The sequence below is a fragment of the Euleptes europaea genome, chromosome 8 (assembly GCF_029931775.1).
Source record: "Euleptes europaea isolate rEulEur1 chromosome 8, rEulEur1.hap1, whole genome shotgun sequence".
NCBI lineage: Eukaryota > Metazoa > Chordata > Lepidosauria > Squamata > Sphaerodactylidae > Euleptes > Euleptes europaea.
This window is the reverse complement of record NC_079319.1, coordinates 70,077,184-70,098,053: the sequence shown is the minus strand read 5'-3', so window position 1 is coordinate 70,098,053 and position 20,870 is coordinate 70,077,184. Positions and strand designations below refer to the sequence as shown.

Below are 20,870 nucleotides of genomic sequence, written 5' to 3'. Positions count from 1 at the left end.
AAGTTTAGCAAATAATCTTTAAGTTTAGTAGCAATTTAACAGTATACTATCCTATCATAATCATTATAATGAATATATATATAGCTGAAAAAAGGATTGATTGGAAATATCATAGAACACGCAAACAAATATCATAGTAGCATAATAATATAAGCAAGAAATAATCATGTAGTTTGCTTTCGTTTTGTAATGCAAGTCTTATTGTGGAAGTTTTTCAGTTTTCAATAAATATTAGCAAGCTTATTTACAAATATACCGTATTTTTCGCTCCATAGGACGCACCTTTCCATAAGACGCACCTAGTTTTTAGAGGAGGAAAACAAGAAAAAATCTTGTTTTCCTCTTCTAAAAACTTGTCCTATGGAGTGAATGCCCTGGGAGGCGGGCAGGGCCACACAGAGCAAAACGGCGCACGCACCCAGCCGGCTCTGTGCTTGGGACCAGAAGTAGTCCGTATTTAGGATCCTTCCGTTTATTGGAATATTGTGGAATTTTTGCATATACATAATGAGGTATCTTGGGGACGGGACCCAAATTCATTTCTGTTTTATATACACTTTATACACATAGCCTTAATGTAATTTTAAACAATATTTTTTAATAATTTTGTGTACACTGAACCATCAGAAAGCAAAGGTGTAACTATCTCACCAGATTACCTGTATCAGCAGTTAAACAAGAGCAACAACAAGCAACAAACAAACTTTCAGTCTCCACCTATGATGCAGTATACACTGTATTTATTTATTTTTAGGTGAGAGGAAACACTGAATGCAGCACACATCATGCCAGCTCGAAGGTTTTCGGATCAGTCCAGATATGGGATACCCAGATAAAGGACACTCTACCTGGACCATGTGTATACACCACTGAGTACATTAACAGAAAATAAGTCTCCAATAAAATACCTGATATTCTCCCAGTGATAATAAACAATGCCTAGATCATCGCTACTCTGGCTTCCATCAAGAATAGTGCTTTGGACAGGGAGCGTCAACTCTTGATCTGGACCGGCCACGGCTCTTGGAGGGTGGTTTTCTGTAATGAAAAATATATTTTAAAATTATGTTTTCTAGTCAGTCAGTCACTGGCAAGGGTAATCAATCACTAGGCAAGATGAAATTTATAATTCAGCATGATAGGTTTACGTGTTGCCACTGATTTTTCACAGTCCAAAACATAATAATAATTAATTTTATTACAGTCATAGACCAGAAAATATCTTAATACATTTCTATGCTACATTTCCAAAACGTAAAATCTTGCATATCAAGAATTGCTACCAAAACAGATAAAATACTAATTAAACCAAATATAACAGTATAAAAGTTGGAGCAGTATTTCTATACTTATTACAATTCCTTATCCTTTCCAGCAACCCCTTTCTTGCTCCATGCTTTTAGTACACAAGCACAAAATTTGGCCACTTGTTTCAAGATCTTGGGATTTTCGCCAATTAATAACTTTTCCAGCCATACATGTTCCAAACTTTCCGTGAATTTAGCTATTATAGGATAAAGAAGCTTAGCCCTCAATCCACTATAATATGGGCATCGGGGGAAAAACATGTATTGTCTCCACCGCAACCATAGCACATGGACCGAGTCTCTCTAGATATGGGTTTTTTTAAATATTTGCCTTCCAGTATTGCCGAGGGCACAGCCTCACATCTTGCCAGAGTAAAAGCTCTTCTAATTTGGTGAGCCTCAAATTGAGAGAGATACGGAGCTGGTGCCATGATATATTTTGACTTCATAAGGGACCTAAAACCTGGTGTCTTGTTAAGGTCACGTTGCAGTCCAAGACACATAGAGCTTGTACTTATGACAAAGCCCTGACCTAGATGGCCTAGGCTAGCCTGATCTCATCAGATCTCAGAAGCTAAGCAGGGTCAGCCCTGGTTAGTATTTGGATGGGAGACCGCCAAGGAATACCAGGGTTGCTGTGCAGAGGAAGACACTGGCAAACCACCTCTGTTAGTCTCTTGCCATGAAAACCCCAAAAGGGGTCGCCGTAAGTCGGCTGCGACTTGACGGCACTTGACACACACACATTTATGACAAAGCAGGGATTCTCTGCCCAGTCACTGTAGTAAGCAAAACGGGGAAATGATCAGATAATTTTTTTAAAAAGTTGCAATACAATCAACAAAGCACAACTGAGACTTTCATTTAAACACGACTTAAGCCATTTTACAGAACAGTGGGTATGCCTGGGAGGAAGTATAAAAACATATGTGGTGTTTGACTGCTATGAAGAGTTGAGGTGGCAGGAGCAGGCACTAACATATTTTTGGCAGAAAGACCCTCACTCAGCCAAGTTGGGTTAAAGGACCAATGAGATCTGTTAGCTTATGAATATAGCTCTTTAACAGATGGATGTTCTGTGAAGCAAAAAATGCTTCAAATCTGCCTACCCGGCTGCACAGTCACCAGGACTTCGGCCGTGGACTGCTGCTCCACAGAATCAGTAACCGTCAGCTGGAATGTGAAATTGCCTTCTTGCATAGCAGACAACTGGAGGTATGGAGTCTGCATTCCCTATGTAACCGGGGAGCGAAGGAGAGAGAAAGAGAGGGAGAGAAAAATCAGGAGATAAGAGAAGTGTTAACAGTAAAAAAAATTGTTCTTAAACCAAAAACTGAAAACAAATGTACGAGCGTGGTATAATGATTAAGAGCGGTGGTTTGGAGCGGTGGACTCTAATCTGGAGAACTGGGTTTGATTCTCCACTCCTCCACATTAGCGGCAAACTCTAATCTGGTTAACCGGTTTGGTTTCCCCACTCCTACACATGAAGCCAGTTGAGCTAGTCACACTCTCTCAGCCCCACCTACCTCACAGGGTGTGTGTTGTGGGGAGGGGAAGAGAAGGTGATTGTAAGCTAGTTTGATTCTTCCTTAAGTGGTAAGAGAAAGTGAGTATATAAAAACCAACTCTTCTTTTTAATCATTCTAATAAATAATGATTCTAGGCCATTTAGTCCAAATAAATGAATATCTAACCTAAAAATGGATCTCAAAGAAAAGTCATATTTCATATTTGCTGTTCCACGGCAATTTTAGAATAGTAATGTGCACTGGTATGCCAGTCACTGCTGAAAACCTTCATAGAGTTAACCAGTAAATTCCCTGTAAAGGCAGGCCAAATTGCATTTGCCTAACAAAACATCAGCCCACTTGGAACGTGCCCTAGTATTTCAGTGTGGCTCAGTTTACCATGTCTGGTGAAAGATATGCATGGCACAGTCACTCTGGGGACAGAGATATACAAAATCAGTTCAAGCCACAGAAACAAGGCACTGCATACTTAGTTGAGATCTAAAAATATAGCACCTCTTTGCCTCTGCTATAATTAGTTTTGCATGTAATAATTTTATCATTATTTCTCAATCACATTATTATGCCTATAAATATGTGGCAAAACCACAAATGCTCTGGATCAACATCTATGAGGTAAATGTGACCAGCATGTTCAAATTTACTGCTTTCCTCTTGTATTAAAACAGTTTGCTTAGAGGGGAAGAAGAAGAGGAAGAGGAGTTGGTTTTTATATGCCGACTTTCTCTACCATTTAAGGAGGAATCAAACTGGCTTATAATCACCTTCCCCTCCCCACAACAGACACCCTGTGAGGTAGGTGGGGCTGAGAGAGTTCTGACAGAACTGTGACTAGCCCAAGGTCATCCAGCTAGTTTCATGTGTAGGAGTGGGGAAGCCAGCCCGGTTCACCAGATTAGCATCCGCCGCTCACGTGGAGGAGTGGGGAATCAAACCCGATTCTCCAGATTAGAGTCCACCGCTCCAAAGTGGCGCTCTTAAGTCAAGATACAAAGGTAAACCACTGTAAACCTCTTAGGATATTTCTCATTAGTCCCCCCAAACACTTCTGACTTCAACACAAGGTTTCGCCCGTTGTCAGCAAACATCAGAAAATTCCAGCTCCAAAAAGAATCGGAACAAACTGTCTGATATAAACAAGATCCTTGCCACTGACCTGCATTGCTACCTCTTTGCTTTTACTTTTAGGACTCAGGGACCACTCGTAGCTTACAATCTCATGATCATCATAGCTCTGGTTTCCACTTAGTATGATAGAATTTTGGGGCAAACTGATTGATTGATTTGGTCCAGCATTGGCAATAGGTGGATGATCTACAGGCTTGACGACTATCAAAGAAGCTGTAGTAGAGTTTGCTGCTTCATCAGAGTCTACGACTGTTAGCCTAAAGAAGAAAAAAGATATGGGGAATCCATACATTTTCGTGTAGGCTTTCTCTCCTAAGCTCAAATGTTCTACCATACTGGATTCTTCTATCTTAAGCCTTATTCTGATATGGGATCGGTAACTAGAAGCAGGGAGGGCGGATCTGGCCATTAATCAACTGGTCTGCACTAAAATATTTTATTCACATATAAAGAAAATCAATCACTCAGTGCACCTTCCAGAAAAACAAAATGCCCTGACCAATCCACCTCACAAGGGGAATTTTGGGGATCCCATTCGTTCCTTAGCTCTCCTCTCCCCCAATATAAATACTTATTGCATTTTTGTCTCTTCAAGAAGCTAAGGATCACACACAGTTATCTCCTCCCTCATCTCTGTGAGGTACGTTAGGCTGAGAGGGAATGACTGCCCCAAGGTAAACCAGTCAATTTTTTTCATGGTAAGCAGAAAAGTGAACCTGGATCTCCCTAGCCTTAGTCTAACAGTGCCATCCTAAGCAGAGTTACACCCTGTCAAGAAGTTGAGGTCCCTCAATTTCTTGGACTGCAGGATTTCTTTTGGTTCAGGCCTAGAGGCCTATGAATTCTGTTCATTGGCAGGGGTTACTCTGGAGGCTTAACTTTGGTCCAGAGTTGGTGGCAGCCAATGATTAAACTGGGGGTGGAGACCCGGAGTTTAATGTTTTGTCTTTTGGGGAAACTTTTTGGGGAAACTTTTGACCAAACCAAAGCAGCTCCAGCTGGTGGAGGCTGGTTGGAGCTCTTTGACACACCCTTCTAACCCCACTTGACTTCAATGGACTTAGAAGGGCGTAACACTCTGTTCAGGACCACGCCACTTCTTTTAATGACTACACCACACTAGCTCTGATCAACTTATACCATGTAAGCAGTTATGTTCTGTAACTGAAGCCTTTATTGGGATGCTGTCTAGGAAGGACACAGATCCACATCCTGTACCAATGTCTGCAGAACAGAGGGATCCTGGTTGTGAGCTGCCCTTGATTGTTTTCTCCCTCAGACAAAAACCAGTCGTTCCGGCTACAAACTCTGTCGGCCATTTTGAAAAGGCAAAGGGGTTTAACTGACGTGGATTGCCAGCGGATTATGCAGTCAGTCCAGGAAAACACCACCAGAAAACTCCTTGCTACTTAGAAAAGTGTTGGTTTATTTTACAGTGCATAGATATAATACAAGAACTCCTTACACTCCTTTCCGCTCATAGCGTCCCACACTGAGCTTCAGTTTCACTCCATTATATATATATATTACAGTCTCAAGCACCAATCACAGAAGATGCTTTGTCATTCTGACTTGCTCATACATTGCATCAGCCTACTGGTCATAACCTGATCTGACCAGCTCCTTCTAGCTCTCCAGGGAGTTTCCAGGCTTGTTGCATCATCACAGATCCATCTGATCTACCTGCAACCTGTCAAACTGATCTGACAGCCTTGCAATATCAACATTAACATGAGGGAGAAAGAGGATGAAAAAAGTGGCTGGAATCAGGTTAATTAGGCAAAGTTGAGGGCAGGTACAGGCAGAAAAGGCTGAAATTGAAGATAGGTAGAACCAAGTGAAGGGAAGGTGAAATCTTCAGTCTAAGGGACTGAGCCAGTGGCTCGGTGGTACAGCATCTGCTTGGCATGCAGAAGGTCCCCGGTTCAATCCCTGGCATCTCCAGTTAAAGGGACTAGGCAGGTAGGTGATGTGAAAGACCTCTGCCTGAGACCCTGGAGAATCACTGCCGGTCTGAGTAGACAATACTCACTTTGATGGACCAAGGGCCTGGTTCAGTAGAAGGCAGCTTCATGTGTTCATGTGATAAAATCTCTGTGCAGAGCTACTAGTCAAGCTTGCACTCCCTGGTGAGGCAGGAAGAGAAACTGAGGGGTCTGATTCCCACCTTGGGAACAGGAAGCGGAAGTTTCTTCGTGCCTCCCTGGGCATGCAGCAAGAATCACCCAAGATTGAAGATGCCCTTCCTTCAGTGGAGAATGGGCAATCCCTAGTTTGTTGTGGCTTGCTGAGGCAAATGCAGAAAACAAGAAAGTGGTTTGCTCACCTGAACGTGTAATTGCCAGGAACGAGGTCAGACAGCTGTAAAACTGATGTATCAGCAGATGCCTTCTGTTTCCTCGGGGGACCTTCTATTTCCTCCCAGTGATAACTTACTATTTTAGTATCATCCACACTTTCTACATTCAAGGGAAACGCCAGGTTCAGAGATTAATAAGTCAGTACCACTCCGAGTGATTCTATTTACACTGAAAAACAGATCTAAACTGATACTTACGATTCCCATCAATAAAAGCAGACGTTGTGGGGGAAATGATCTCCTGCACTCTGGGAAATGCAACAGCAACAGGTGGCTGATTTATTTTGACGGCTGGGCAAAAATGAGAAACAGAACCTGGTGCTTTATTACATGAAGCCGTCTCATGAAACTCAATCATATGGAGGTGTGCTTCTTCTATCCTCCCTCCCCCCCAAAAAAAAACCCTCTTGCTATTGCACAAGGTGATGAATCCTTAAGCAGTAGGTTCACAAACAGACCTTGAATGAAATAAAATGGAAAAACTGAATCTGTAGATGGACCCCTTCAGTTGGATACAATCCAAACTAGAACATGGAGAAAAGGGGGCAGAACATAAAAGTTAAAATTTATGGGGCAGGAAAGACAAGCACTTTGGTTCTTCTCACAAGGTGAGTATGCTAACACACACCTGTGCACTTTCTCATTTTAGAACAAGCAGGTCCAAGATAGAAAGGGAGAAGATGTGCACACCCCCTGATGGGCCTTGTATGGAATTATGTAAGGAAGAGTCCTCCTCTTTGCTTGCCCGCCCTGCTGCCCCTCTGCCTTTGCCCCAATAAGTCACTGCACAGCAGTTTTGCTTCTGGCCCAAGAGAGAGAGAAGGAGAACTCAAAACACCCATGCAGGCAACCTTTAACTCCAGCAAGAAGAGGGAGTAACCACTAAGTATGGCACTGCGGAGCCTGAACGTGCAGAGAGAGACGGAGAGAAAGAGAAAGCTCTATGTGGGGATGAGGCAATGTGCGAGTCAAGAGTTCACTCGAGGACAACTGCTCCACCTCCCCTGCAAGTAGCAAATTATACAGTTGGGCCCCCTTGAACATCCACCACCACCCCAGCTTTCCTTAAAACAAGACATAAAAGGAATGTAAGATACCCACTACAAATATCTGATTGTTCTCCGTTATCTGACATCATTCAAGAATAATGGAAGTACCATGTACTGAACTGGCATACGGGTATGCAAAAGCAGGTGATTAGTTTATTTATCTGGAACGCTGGTTTACCTGGCAGGACACTGACGTTTACAAATCCTTCTCCGAACGCATTTTCAGAAGAAACAGTCACTTTGAAGACATAGACACCTACTGCCAGCTGAAACAGAGGGGGGCGGTTTGGTTCTAAATATCAAGTTACATGCAGAATTTTACAGCAACAGAATGTTAATTATCCAAGATGTGCATCTCTAATCACACTTACCAAGATCAAAGTCTAGAATAAATGTATGAGCATCCTGGCTATCAGACAAAGAAGGAATGACTGGCGTCGGGGGAGGGGTGGGAATCAGAAAATTACAACTATACCAAGCACTTAGAAGAAAACTCAATATACCTTGGGAACAATGCATGCATACAGGTGCCTTGCCAAAAAGGAAGACTGAAATTACGTTGGCAGGGATGAGCTGTCTGTCACTTCTTTGAGCTGCCTGTAATATTCTTTTGGACATCTGGCTGCATTTTGCTTTGGAGACAAAGAGCTAAGCTTAAAAAAACCTTGGTTTCTCCTATCATGGCAGTTCTTATATACTAAGAAGGCCTAATCTGTATAGGTGAATTGAGATAAACAGTAGAAACAGCTATGCTTTTTTTAATAAAGATAAATTTATTTGCTCTGCAACTGGTTTAAACTAAGGACCAAACTACAAAGTACATTTTACATGGGATTGCCAAGGGGACTTGCAGCCATATGGCAGTTGCAAGCCCCCCATCACAACTCACTTCATTCATTCTTTATTGTTATAGTCAAAGACCAGCATACATACAAATTACAGTCAGTAGTTATCAAAAGAGGGGGAAAGCTGTATAAAATCGGAAACTAAAAATCTTGATTGAATATATAAGCTAAGAGCAGCTATATGGCTACCATATATTTATATTGCATATTGTTGTATTTTTTTAAATGATGTTATCCGCCCTGAGCCGGCTTGCTGGGGAGGGTGGGTTATAAGTCTAATAAATAAATAAATAAATTCTGTGAACCTTAGCTACAATATAAGTTAGTACTGTGTATCTAAGGTCATAGAATCATAGAGTTGGAAGGGACCACCAGGGTCATCTACCCCCTGCAGAATGCAGGAAATTAACAACTACCTCCCCCCCCCACATCCCTAGCAACCCCAACCCTCCCCCTGCAATGCAGGATCCCACAATCAAAGCACTCCCGACAGATGGCCATCCAGCCTCTGCTTTAAGACCTCCAAAGAGGAGGACTCCACCACCCTCCGAGGCAGTGCATTCCACCATCGAACAGCCCTCACCGTCAGAAAGTTCTTCCTAATGTTTAGGGTGGAATCGCTTTTCTATTAGTTTAAATCCATTACTCCGTGTCCTAGCCTCTGGAGCAACAGAGAACAAGCTAGTTCCCTCATCAACATGACATCCTTTCAAATATTTAAACATGGCTATCATGTCTCCCCTCAACCTTCTCTTTTCCAAACTAAACAAATCCAACTCCCTAAGTCTCACCTCATAGGGCATGGATTCCAGACCTCTGACCATTCTGGTCGCCCTCCTCTGGACATGCTCCAACTTGTCAACATCCTTCTGAAATTGTGGAGTCCAAAACTGGACACAGTATTCCAAGTGAGGTCATTTAATCCATCTCCTTACTCGTGAGTGCATTTCTCAATAGCTAAAAAGCCTGGCATTTTTCCACACAGTGCCCTGATTTTAACAGGGATGAGTCCATTGACTCCAGCATATACAACAGATATAACAGCCTTTCCGAGGGACAATTCTAAAACATTCAAGGTGCATTACCCATAGCAGGCAGATATTTCCAAAGGTCCTGCTCTGATTAAAAGGCAAATGTGATGATGCACTCACTTACTTGAGAAAGTTTCACGGACTGTGTATGCTTGCCCTCCATTTCACCATCATAGTCATCAGGACGACTGATCAAGCTCCACTCATAACTATAGGATGCTTCTGAATGAGAGGAAACAGAACAGAAATGGTTATGCTTCCCCATGTAAATTAATGGTATGGCCCAGTTTCTCAGGTTTGCCCATCTTTTGCAAGAGGAGCAGCAGTATATCACCCTACCCTCCACCATACAGAGCATGCAACTTAGGAGACGGGTATTAATGATCATTCACATAATTCCTCTCCACTCCATCTTGCAGGATGGAAATAGCATGAACAGGACATCAGTCTAGAGTAGGGATGTCACACTCAATTGTTACAAGGGCTGGATATAACCTGTCACTTGGTTGGGCCGGGCCATGCCTTGCCAGCCCAGACAGAGAGTGGAGGGGATGGATGCCTCGGCTGGCTCTCAAGGGGCTTGATCCAGCCCGCAGGCCTTACATTTGACACCCCTGGTCTAGAGTGCCTGGTCTGCACGTTGCACCATGTACATGGCAGAGGGAGCATGGGTACAGGATCCAGACTAAATTTTCCATTAACAGAATGGAACTGGCCTTCCTCTACCCACTACAGCCCACTGATCACCATGCAATACTGCTCCTGGGGGGCAGGGGACCCCGAGGAACGGCATGTGGGGGGTCTGCAGTGGGAAGGGGGAATTGGTGGAAGTTGCCCATTTCGTCTAAATCCAACCCAAGATGTGCCACTGCTCCACCTACGAAGGTCATGCAGATAGCCCAACCAGAATCCAATCAAGAAGAGTTATGGAGTTAATTACAAGGCTATATCAAATATACTCAGCAAAAGTGCATATTGGAATTCAGTTACAATTACTAACTAACTAATAAGAGATTATAAATGCAATAGCAGATTTAAGTTTAATTATTGTGTTAGCATAAGGTACATAATCATGTGAGTGAAGGCTCTTATGCCAAGTAGTATATATCTAATGTGACTAACCTAGAATAGCCAGATATAGGGAAGATTGTAAGATTGGGACAAAATTGGTTATGCCTACCCAGGGAAAGCTTGTTATTTAAGTTGTTGTAGATTTCATGTCTGTATTGCTCGTTGTAGATTTCATGTCTGTATTGCTCATGTATTGTTTATGTGTTGTCGTTTTGTATTGTATGTCCGATTATGAAATTTGAAAATATGAACATTTAAATTCAAGAAGAGTTACAGAACATGTGCACATGCCTTGCAAAGAATAAGGCAGGGCTGGTTCAAGGTATTTTGCCATTCTAGCAAAAAGCCACGCCTTTTCCTGCACTGCTGTTGGCATGGTCACAACTGGAGGAAGGGGTCTCCGATGTAATGCCGTTGCCTCCTCCGCCACCCACAGCCAGGAGCAACATGAGTGCCTGCAGAGTGTTGGCACCTTCCTCCACATACTGTCCCAAGCACTTGCTTGGGGGCTTGGCTGAAAAACTGGCCCTGAAAGGGGGATGGGGACGACAACTGCCCTTCGTTTCCCAAAACGTCACTTATTTCTACTGTATTCATCATGCTCTGGAGGATTTTCATCACTATATACTTGATTGCCCTCTGTATGTGGAACCTAGGGCTAAATTGCTTGCCAGGTTGCTTTCTGGTTTAAATACTTGCTCTAGTGCTGAGAAATTAATATTTTTGTTAACAGACTCTGATGGGTTTGCTTCCTATAAGACCTCTCTGTTTGCCTTGGCAGTAAAGGAAATAAGGTTCAACATAGGTGCTAAGACAGCCGATCCTGTGAGCTGATTTTAATGGTTGATAGGTCTTACTGGTTTATTGGGATATCGCTGCAATTTTTAGTTAACATTGTTTTACTAACAGAATATTTTCCTTTTATTATGTATATTTATAACTATCAGAGGTAATTGCTGACATGTTCATAATGACCTATGGCTACATGCAAATAAAACTCATTCATTCATCTACTGTATTCATCATGAATAAGAAAAATACTTCCATTAACAGATTACACAGATGGCCAGACCTTGTAAAGCAGCTCACGCATGGTAAGTGATAAGGTGAACTATGGCTAGCATTTCTAATTCAAAATTTGGGTTACTATAGATATAAGACAACTTTATCCGTATTAGCCCCAATTATTCCTCCAGAATCTTTAATTCTTTCTTTACTTGAAGAGATGTGAATAAACCAAGATTATTCATATTTAAAAAAATAATCAAACTTCAAGAAGCTATGCCAGCCAACAATATTTATGTAGATTTCCTTACTTTCTGTGAACTTCATGACTATTAATACTATAATCTAAATCCAGAATCCACATAACTTTGAATGTTCTAGAAAAGAACACAGTGACAACAGGAAGAGAGATATGGGGGTTTAACGCATGGCCAATTTGTCTCGCCTTTGTGCCTTAAAAGTAGCGAATTCCCGTGGTCTAAACGCATGACCGTCCAAGGGCAGCGCATCGGACCCACCTTAGGCGCGATTTAAGCAAAAAAAAAAACCAGGTTAAGCAATCCCTGGTTTCTAGCGATCTTTTCGGTGCTAAACTGCTTTTTTTTATTTCGCTACATTACCGGAACGCCGGCGTGCGTATAATCACACAACTAGCCCGCTACTAACCTTCTTTTGTTCAAGTTCCCAGTCCCGACAAACAGCTGAGCTGCGGGTGAGCAAGGGCGGGGCAGGTGCGAGCCGCGCTGCTGGCTAGGAAGGGAAGTGACATGATGGGGAAGGAGAGCTCCTTTTATGGACTTCCGGGGGGAGGGCAGAGGGTGGAAGGGGCGGAGCTTCTCTGGCCTGAAGAGTATAAAAGGCCAGAGGAGAGCTGTAGCCAGGGAGGAAGTACGGTAGGCTGTGACCCAGGCTGGCTGAGCATAGAGCCACCAGGATAGCCTCCGAGGGAGAGGAAAGTTCAGACTCTCCCTCGGACTAGTCTGAGGCTGAAGAGGCGCCTCAAGCCCCAACCCTCTCCAGGCCAGACAGACGCCCCCCCGACCAGCCCTGTAGGGGGGGTGCTTCACACCGTCACGATGGTATACCAGAACGCTGGTGTCCCCCCCCCCCAAAAAAGGGGAGAATCAGCCTTCGATTGGATAACCCCTCAGCCAATCCTTGGGCAATGACACGGTGGTCACTCCACTACTATCCCACATTATATGGGTGGCTCAAACGCATGGGAAGCCTCCAGCAGCTACTTGCTTCGGACTTATAGTGGGATGGACTAGCGTCATGCGTTTGACTATCCTGTCTCGGAATAAAATATTGTGAGATAAGGGAGGAGCGAACCAAGAACATTCTGCCCATGCGTTAATCCCCACAGACAGAGGTGTGTATCGAATCATGGGGTTACTCTGACCCTCTGCCATCCCATTGAAGCCCCCTTTGCTGTTCCTGAGTGCCTTCTGACACCCAGGAACAAAACTTTTTTTTGCGGGGGGTGGGGAGTTCAGTGGATTGCAGCAGGAGAGGGAGTTTCTTCGTCGTGAGGTTCACAGATGGTTGGGTACACCCCAGTCCGTGACGTCAAGAAAGAATGAGTAACAGCAGAGTTGGAGACCATGAGAAATGCTGCCATGCTGGGCACAGAAGATCTCATCTGTGAAAGGTGATGCCACTGGCAGATGCTTCCTAATTGTTTCCTAATATGTTTGCACAATCATGAGGGCTAGAAGCTTATTTTTATCATTTCACTTATATTAAGAACTCACCTGGAAATGATGGTGTAACGACAAAGGCATGCAGTTTGACTTCCTTTTCTGGTAAAGTTACTTGCAGATTATCTCCAGCTGACACCAACAGCTCTTTTACTGCACATAAATAAGGGGAGAATGAAGTTGTTGGAAAACCAGAATAAAATTTTTATCCTTGCACCTGTCAACAAACTGAGTAAAAGTCTGCAAGACCTTTCTGTTGCTGAAACGTCGTGCACATCATAGTGGTGAGGGACTGCTGCTCCTCAGCAAAACTTGGCAAACCTTCCCTTTGGCATTAAGTTTACAGTGCTACAAAGACAGGTATTTCTTGCAGGTACATGTTTATATTTCATGCAGCCGTTTGCATCCTGAGCTATGGATGCTGTAAATTAACAGTTCCTGCTTTGGACCCACCAGAAAGTTTCCACAAGTGTGGGGCAATGCGTAGGGCAATTTTAGGCAATTCCCCTCTATTGCAGCAGATCTCCAGTGCACCTCTTGATGCTGTTCCGGGGGGGCGGGGAGTTCCCTGTCCACCAGGAGCAGCCTTTTGGGCTGCAGTGGGAGGCAGGGAAGTTGTGCCCCATTGATGGAAACCACTTCTGGCCACAGAAACCTTCCAGTGGATCCAACCCTATTGTTTACATGTTACATCTATTCACTCACATGTATTTTTAGCTAACAAAGTAGTGTGTGGCAAAGTAGTACACAAAAGTTATTTGCCGACAACATTTTTTACCTTGCCCTTCATACACCAGTGTGGTGCAGTGGTTAAGAGCAGAATTGGCTCTAATCTGGAGAACCAGGTTTGATTCCCCACTCCTCCACATAAAGCCTGCTGGGTGACCTCGGGCTAGTCACAGCTCTCTTAGAGCACTCTCAGCCCGACCTACTTCACAAGGTGTCTATTGTGGGGAGAGGAAGGGAAGGAGATTGTAGACTGGTTTGAGGCTCCTTAAAGGTAGAGAAAATCAGGGCATAAAAACCAATTCTTCTTCTTACAAAGTATATTAGCCTTTTGTGGTCTTTAAAAAAAAGATCACCAGGAGGCAATTCCTTCTTACCACAGCCAGATGAATGATTATTTAGAAACCTGATTTGAGCAACAGCTGAAAATGTAGTGCCAATCTTTTTCAGGTCACAAAAAAGTCTTATTCCCTATCTGTCTCTCAATTTACTGCACATTTCCTTCACCTTACCTCCAAATTGCTCAGGGAAGTAAATAGGGGAATACTCAGGGGAGTAAACAAGGGTGTCGAACTAATTGGTTACGAGGGTAAGATGTGACATAAATGTAGGGTTGCCAACCTCCAGGTAATAGCAGAAGATGTCCCGCTATTGCAACTGATCTCCAGCCGATAGAGATCAGTTCACCTGGAGAAAATGGACGCTTTGGCAATTGGACTCCATGGCATTGAAGTCCCTCCCCTCCCCAAACCTTGCCCTCCTTAGGCTGTGCCCCAAAAACCTCCCGCCAATGGCAAAGAGGGACCTGGCAACCCTACACAGATGTCACTTGCTCGGGCCAGGCCATACCTTGCCAGCCCAGATCAATAGGGGCTGGTGGTTGCCTCGGATGGTGACTGGGGGTGGGGGGCTGCCTTGGCTGCTCACAAGCCGGATAAGAGCTCTCATGGGGCCGGATCCAGCCCACGTGCTGCATATTTGACAACCCTGGTATACATGATTCTTCCCTCCTCCATTTTATCTTCACAATTACAAGGCAGGTTATGTTGACAGAAAGAGAGTCACCCAGCAAGCTTCATGGCGGAGCGGGGAGTTGAACCCAGCCACACCTAGTCCTAGTCTGTTGCTCTAACCACTATGCATATCATCAGCCACAAAGCATTTCCATTACCTGCTTTTGCAGCAGTGGTGGGAATCAGTACTTGACCTGTGGCAGAAGGCTCAGTGGTGAGAATACTGGTGGGCAGCGATGAGGTTTCATCCTTTATGGGATTACTGAGGTCTGTTTGCATTTGTGTTGCAGATGTGGAGAGAAATCCAAGGATGTCTGAAGGAGGAGGATTATGGGAGGGTGTTAGAACCTATAAGATGAATTGCAGGAATACATCATTATTGAGAATTTTTCCCTCACCATTCAGAATCACAATCAAAGTCCCACACACAAAATTCTGTCACAGCTAGAATCAGTGAGAGATTAAAACACTGTAGATTTCCAAGTCCAAGCCCTACTATTAAAAAAAAAATTGAGGTACCTGTGATTTTTCCAGTTCTTTTGTAAGAATTGAAAAGAACAAGACAGGACTATAGGAGATAATGGAAATGCTACGAAGCAACACATGCAGCAATGAAAAAACATGGCAACAATCACCAGTATATTCACAGCTATAAACAAGACCAGTAGTTGCATGGGTTAAGGTTACATAATTCAACACTGCTTATAAAAATGCCAGTGAACAGACAACAGGAAGTTGCTATCCTTCAGTGCACCGCAAGTACAAAAAAGTTCAAAAGACATTCTATACAACTGTGAAGAAATAAGAAGCAGAAACAAACAAGAATTCCATTGACTTAAGGTTTCCATCTTTCCCAGGGGAAAAGAGACTACTATTCATTCTCATATGTTAATTCAGCCCGGTTCCCAGAACAAAATTATCAGTTACATAAATGAGAGTTGCAGTGAATGAGACTGCCAACAACACGGGAATTACCTTAAGTAGATGAAGCCAAAATTCTATCAATAGGACGCAGGCACATTACATTTTATAGCAGATTTATGACAATTTAACTGTCATGGATTTCCCCAAAGGAAGCCTGGGAATTGAGGCCTGATGCCAAGAATTCCAATAGAGATCTTTATCATCCCTCTCACAGAACGATAATTCCACAGTTCAACAGAAATAAACCCATTCGAGATCCACACTGATGCTTCAGAAAGGGGCCTCGGCGCTGCTTTGTTCCAAGCTGACAACACAGGAAGCCTGCATCCGATTGTCTAGCTCAGTCGCAAGCTCCTTCCATGAGGCAAAGCCTGCCCATTATTGAAAAGGAATACCTGTCAATAGGCTGGTTTCTGTCTAAACTATGTCCATACCGTTGGGGGAGGAGGTACACCCAGTGTACGGATCACGCCCCTCTCTGTTGGCTCAACAAGGCCAAAGGGACTAATGCCAAGCTTCTGCGTTGGAGCTCTGCCCTGCAGATCTATGAATTTGAGCTCAAACACATTAAAGGCAAGAACAACGTAACTGCTGATGAACTATATGTCATGGAAGTTCAGAGCCGTTACCAGGTGCGTATTGAAATAAAGACTGACTGACTGACTGAGCAACTGCCCGGCGATGATTATTAGCTTTTAAACACACAAATAATCTGCATATATCCTAATCAAAGGATCATTCATATCCAGTCTTGGTTGGCCTTCAAAATTTCAATGAGAACTCAGAGGATGCAACAGGTGGATCATAAATTGCCCAGCCTTGCTTGACTACTTCAAAGCAATATACTCTTTTCATTCTTTAAAAGCTGGAAACGGGACGTTCAGAAGCAAACGTGCTCTTCCTCAACCTCTCTCTTCTATTATAATTATTTAAAATATTTTTATGCCACATTTCCAGCAATCAGGCTCCACAAGGCAGCAAACACTAAAACATTAAAATAATTAAAAAATACAGTTAAAATTATAACTATAAAATTCAGCTAAAAATTAGGAGCAGCAGGTGGAGAAGGACAAAAAAAATCCCATTCCTGTTGGGTCCCCAGCAGAATGCAAGTCCAGTCCGGCCCCACTCCAGTTTCACAACACAAAGCACTTACCTTTTCCTGCCAGGAGTCATTAGCTTCTTTAGGTGGTTGAAAATCCAAATCACTTGCAGCTGCTGTCTTCACCGGGTCCAGCGTTACTTCAGGCAACTCTCCGGGATATTCAGTGACAGATTTCACCTCGGGTACAATTTTATTGGTGGGGCTTCTCAAATTAACTTTCTCCCCATCGTGTTTCACCAGATCTCCATGCTGGCCTCCTGAAGAATTGAAGCCATTTTCTGGGGCAACCATCAGACCCCAGTCAGCATAGTCAATGTTCTCCTTCTTGACGTTCAACTGAAATGGATCCTGATCCACATCCCCATACTCGTCCGTGTCGTCCGGTGCCTCTTCAAGGCTACGCTCTTTGCTTATGAAGGACAGCTCCTTTAGGCTACGCACCTCCTCCGATGGGTCATCCCGCAGTGCCATAGAGGGGAGTGCATTGGATGTCATCTGCTGAAACCTCATCAAAGAGGCTGGCTTCTGGGAAGGCCTCCGCACAAAGGTCAAATAAGACTTCACCTTCTCCATTTTCTTGGGCTCACAGTTCCCTTTATGTTGGCAATTGACGATATAGCAGTGCCGTTCAAACATCCAGGACAAGTCGCAGTCTGAAAGATCGCAACAGGCTGCCGTGCAGTCTGCCATCGACACCGCATGGGGGACCTGCATGATTTTAGTCGTTTCTAAGTTGGGAGATATTATTGCATCTGAGTACGTGGCACCTTCCCTGCATTGTTGACAGAAACACCCTGAAATAATAGGCACTAATGTCAAGAAGATAAGAATAACACTGCACAGCTCACCCCACCCTCAAAGTCATAATTTTAAGAAAACCGCCTCTATCGATTAACACAGTTGTTCAATTTAAATGTAACTTCTTGAATAAGGTAAAGGTTCCCTGTGCAAGCACCGGGTCATTCCTGACCCATGGGGTGATGTCACATCCCGACGTTTTCTAGGCAGACTTTGTTTACGGGGTGGTTTGCCAGTACCTTCCCCAGTCATCTTCCCTTTACCCCCAGCAAGCTGGGTACTCATTTGACCGACCTCGGGAGGATGGAAGGCTGAGTCAACCTTGAGCCGGCTACCTGAAACCCACTTCCGTTGGGATCGAACTCAGGTCGTGAGCAGAGTTTGGACTGCTGTACTGCAGCTTTATCACTCTGCACCACGGGGCTCTTAACTTCTTGAATACACACTTTAAATAAATGGAATAGCTTGAATAATTTACAGCTTCAAACTCACTAAGCGTGACTAACAAAAGGATCCTCAGTACATGTACACAGAAATAAGACCAATGAATTTCAGTAGGATTCTACTACACTTAGTACTACAATCTAAGACAAGAAAAAGCACCTTTATCTTGTGGTGACTCCATCATGTCTTTATCTTGTGATAGCTTTGCTTGGCTGGAGAACATCTACTGGTGATCCCTGGCCCAAAATCCATTTGGCTGTCCTCAAACAGGGCAAGGGCTTTTTCGGCCCTGGCCTGATGGAGCACTTATGCCCATGAGATTCGGGCCCTGCGGGATTTAAAACAGTTCCACAGGGCCGGTAAAACTGAGCTGTTCGACCAGGCATATGGTTGAGGACAGCGATGGTATTCCATTGGTATTCCATCTAGCCAGCCTCTCCCTCCGCCTCCCCCCATTTTCTCCACCTAGATGTAGCCTATTAGGTTGTTGTGATAGTATTACTATAAAGTTGCAATTATTTTTTCCTGCTAGAACGTTAGTTGTGAGATATTAAGGCACCAGGGTTTTACAGTTAAATTTTATGTAATATATGAAAGATTTTAAACTGTTTTAGACTGATGTTAGCTGCTCTGAGCCCTGCTTTGGCTGAGAAAGGGTGGCCTATAAGTCAAAATAATAATAATAACAACAAGCAAAACTTGCTGAAGCAGCAACTATGCACCAGCTGGGATAACATGTGAAAATGAAGTTCCAGATCTCTTTCCCATATCCATTCCACTCCCATTTCATACATTCCCCCAGGAAAAAGCCGGGCTCACTTGCTTATCTTGTTCCGACTCCACCGTCACACAACATGCAAAACGAACTTTGACATAGCAAAAACACTTTTTTAAAAAATAATTTTTAATTGATTTTTTATAATTAAACAAAAAGTAAAAATAAAAAAACTAAAATAAAATCATAATACAAACAAAAAAAGAAAACATAAAAATACAAAATCAAAAAAAGAGCACTTTTACAACCAATAAATTTACATTGTATGATATAATTTGTAAAATATATAGTGCCCTAATATCCACCACCCACCTTAACTGTGTACCCCCCACCCTTGGATTTCCGGAGAAGTGTTTTGACAGTGTTTAAGAATCTATTATTATTTCTAATTTTTTTAAAAAAAACATTAATCTATAATTCATTAACTATACTTGTAAAATTCATTTTTGCCAATTTATCCCAATATGCAGCGGCCTTTAACCGTGTTTTTTTAAACTCTTCCAGATTCCTTACATGGTAAAGATATGGAAGAGTGCAAAAACGCTTTTATCCATGATAAATGGCCTGATTGTGCAGCTATAGAAATGTTTAATTGCCATTCGAAGTTTGATCAGAACAAGCCTAAGATTGTTCTGCGGGTCTTCACAACGTTCCTGACAATTCTGACAGAAGAGCTATTCTCAAATAAAGTTACTGTTTTCAACATTTCCAAAGGGGTAGCCGTGTTAGTCTACTGCAGCCAGACACCGCATCTGACCAAAGAGGCTCTAGGCTACTAAAGCTTATACTGGGGTAAAACCTTATTAATCTTCAAGGTGCCACACAACTTCCGTTTTCTTTTCAATGTGGAGAAGAAGAGATTGAGCTGTCTTGGCAGATGTGCGCAAAGCGTCAAAGCACAAACAACCCAATCAAGAAGGCAAATGCCCACATACCCCCTTTACTAGAGTTGCCAACATACAGGTATTAGTAAACTTGGACCGCATATAATTAGTCAACCCTATGCAGCCACTATGCCAAGAAATTATTTATATAAAAAACATACGAATGGTTATATATGGTATGGATTCATTTTTGTGGTGTTTTTTATATAAATAATTTATTGCCATAGTGGCTGCATAGGGTTGACTCACATACAGGTATTAGCAGGAGATCTCAACAGGAGATTACAACAGATCTCCAGTTGATAGAGATTACAACAGGAGATTACAACAGATCTCCAGCAGATAGAGATCAGTTCACCTGAAGAATATGGCTGCTTAGCCGGTAACCAGGATAGGTGATCTTTCTCGTTCAAGTAGGAACCCTAAGAAACAGTGAATGCTTATACGCCCGCCCCCCCCCGAAATAGCGAACGTTGAATAATCCAGGCATTTGTTCTGCATCAAGTTCCTTGCTAAGACTAGGGTTGGCAGCTATAATAGAGACACCAAGGAGCTGCCTGCCTGGTGCTTTTGCTTCCGCTGCTGATTTGGCAACCATGGCAACCTGAGGAGCTAAAAATTGTGGTGAGATGAAGTAAGTGCAAGGACGGGGCACAGAAAGAAAGTGTGGGCCCATATTTGAAAGGCGGATGGGCCGTCAGGGTGCTGGACTCTTCCACTGGCCCTTCAATGTCTACTACCATCCCTGACTCCACTATATTTATGTCAATCGGAGGGGCAATGCAGGTGCTGTTCTGGACCGAATCTGGAGGAAGTGGGATTGCAGAAGTGACAATACAGTAAGTCAGAATACTTTGACAGCTGTGCTAATCATTTACAAGACAAAAAGCATCTCGAATTCTCCCTCTGACAATCATTCTGGGAGAACTCAGAAAGAAAATGGTGCAACCAAACCCACAAATCTTTCCCAAAATTGATAGATCATCCAACACTGTACTTTCTAAATAACGCTGTACTTTCTAAATAATGCATTAAGCAAGCACATTATTTATTAATCACGTAGCCTCCTATTTTTGAACCTCGTAAGAATGTGTCCATATTGTGTCCATTACCATTCAGAATCTATAGAACTGCATACTAGCAATCCAGCAGAGAATTTGGTCTGCAGTGTTTT

The 20,870-nt window shown here is 43.2% G+C and overlaps 1 protein-coding gene across 1 annotated transcript in view; it reads right to left on the bottom strand.

The window, feature by feature from the left end:
• KIAA0319 (KIAA0319 ortholog) overlaps positions 1-20,870 on the bottom strand; it is a 37,806-nt gene that overhangs the window by 13,690 nt on the left and 3,246 nt on the right. The window contains exons 2-11 of the mRNA XM_056854260.1: positions 16,847-17,589; positions 14,925-15,114; positions 13,082-13,174; positions 9,376-9,473; positions 7,554-7,641; positions 6,525-6,617; positions 6,294-6,426; positions 3,996-4,224; positions 2,417-2,540; positions 909-1,038 (exon numbers count right to left, since the gene is read on the bottom strand). Of these exons, the coding sequence (XP_056710238.1) occupies positions 909-1,038; positions 2,417-2,540; positions 3,996-4,224; positions 6,294-6,426; positions 6,525-6,617; positions 7,554-7,641; positions 9,376-9,473; positions 13,082-13,174; positions 14,925-15,114; positions 16,847-17,589 (1,921 nt within the window). The remainder of the gene's footprint in view (positions 1-908; positions 1,039-2,416; positions 2,541-3,995; positions 4,225-6,293; positions 6,427-6,524; positions 6,618-7,553; positions 7,642-9,375; positions 9,474-13,081; positions 13,175-14,924; positions 15,115-16,846; positions 17,590-20,870) is intronic.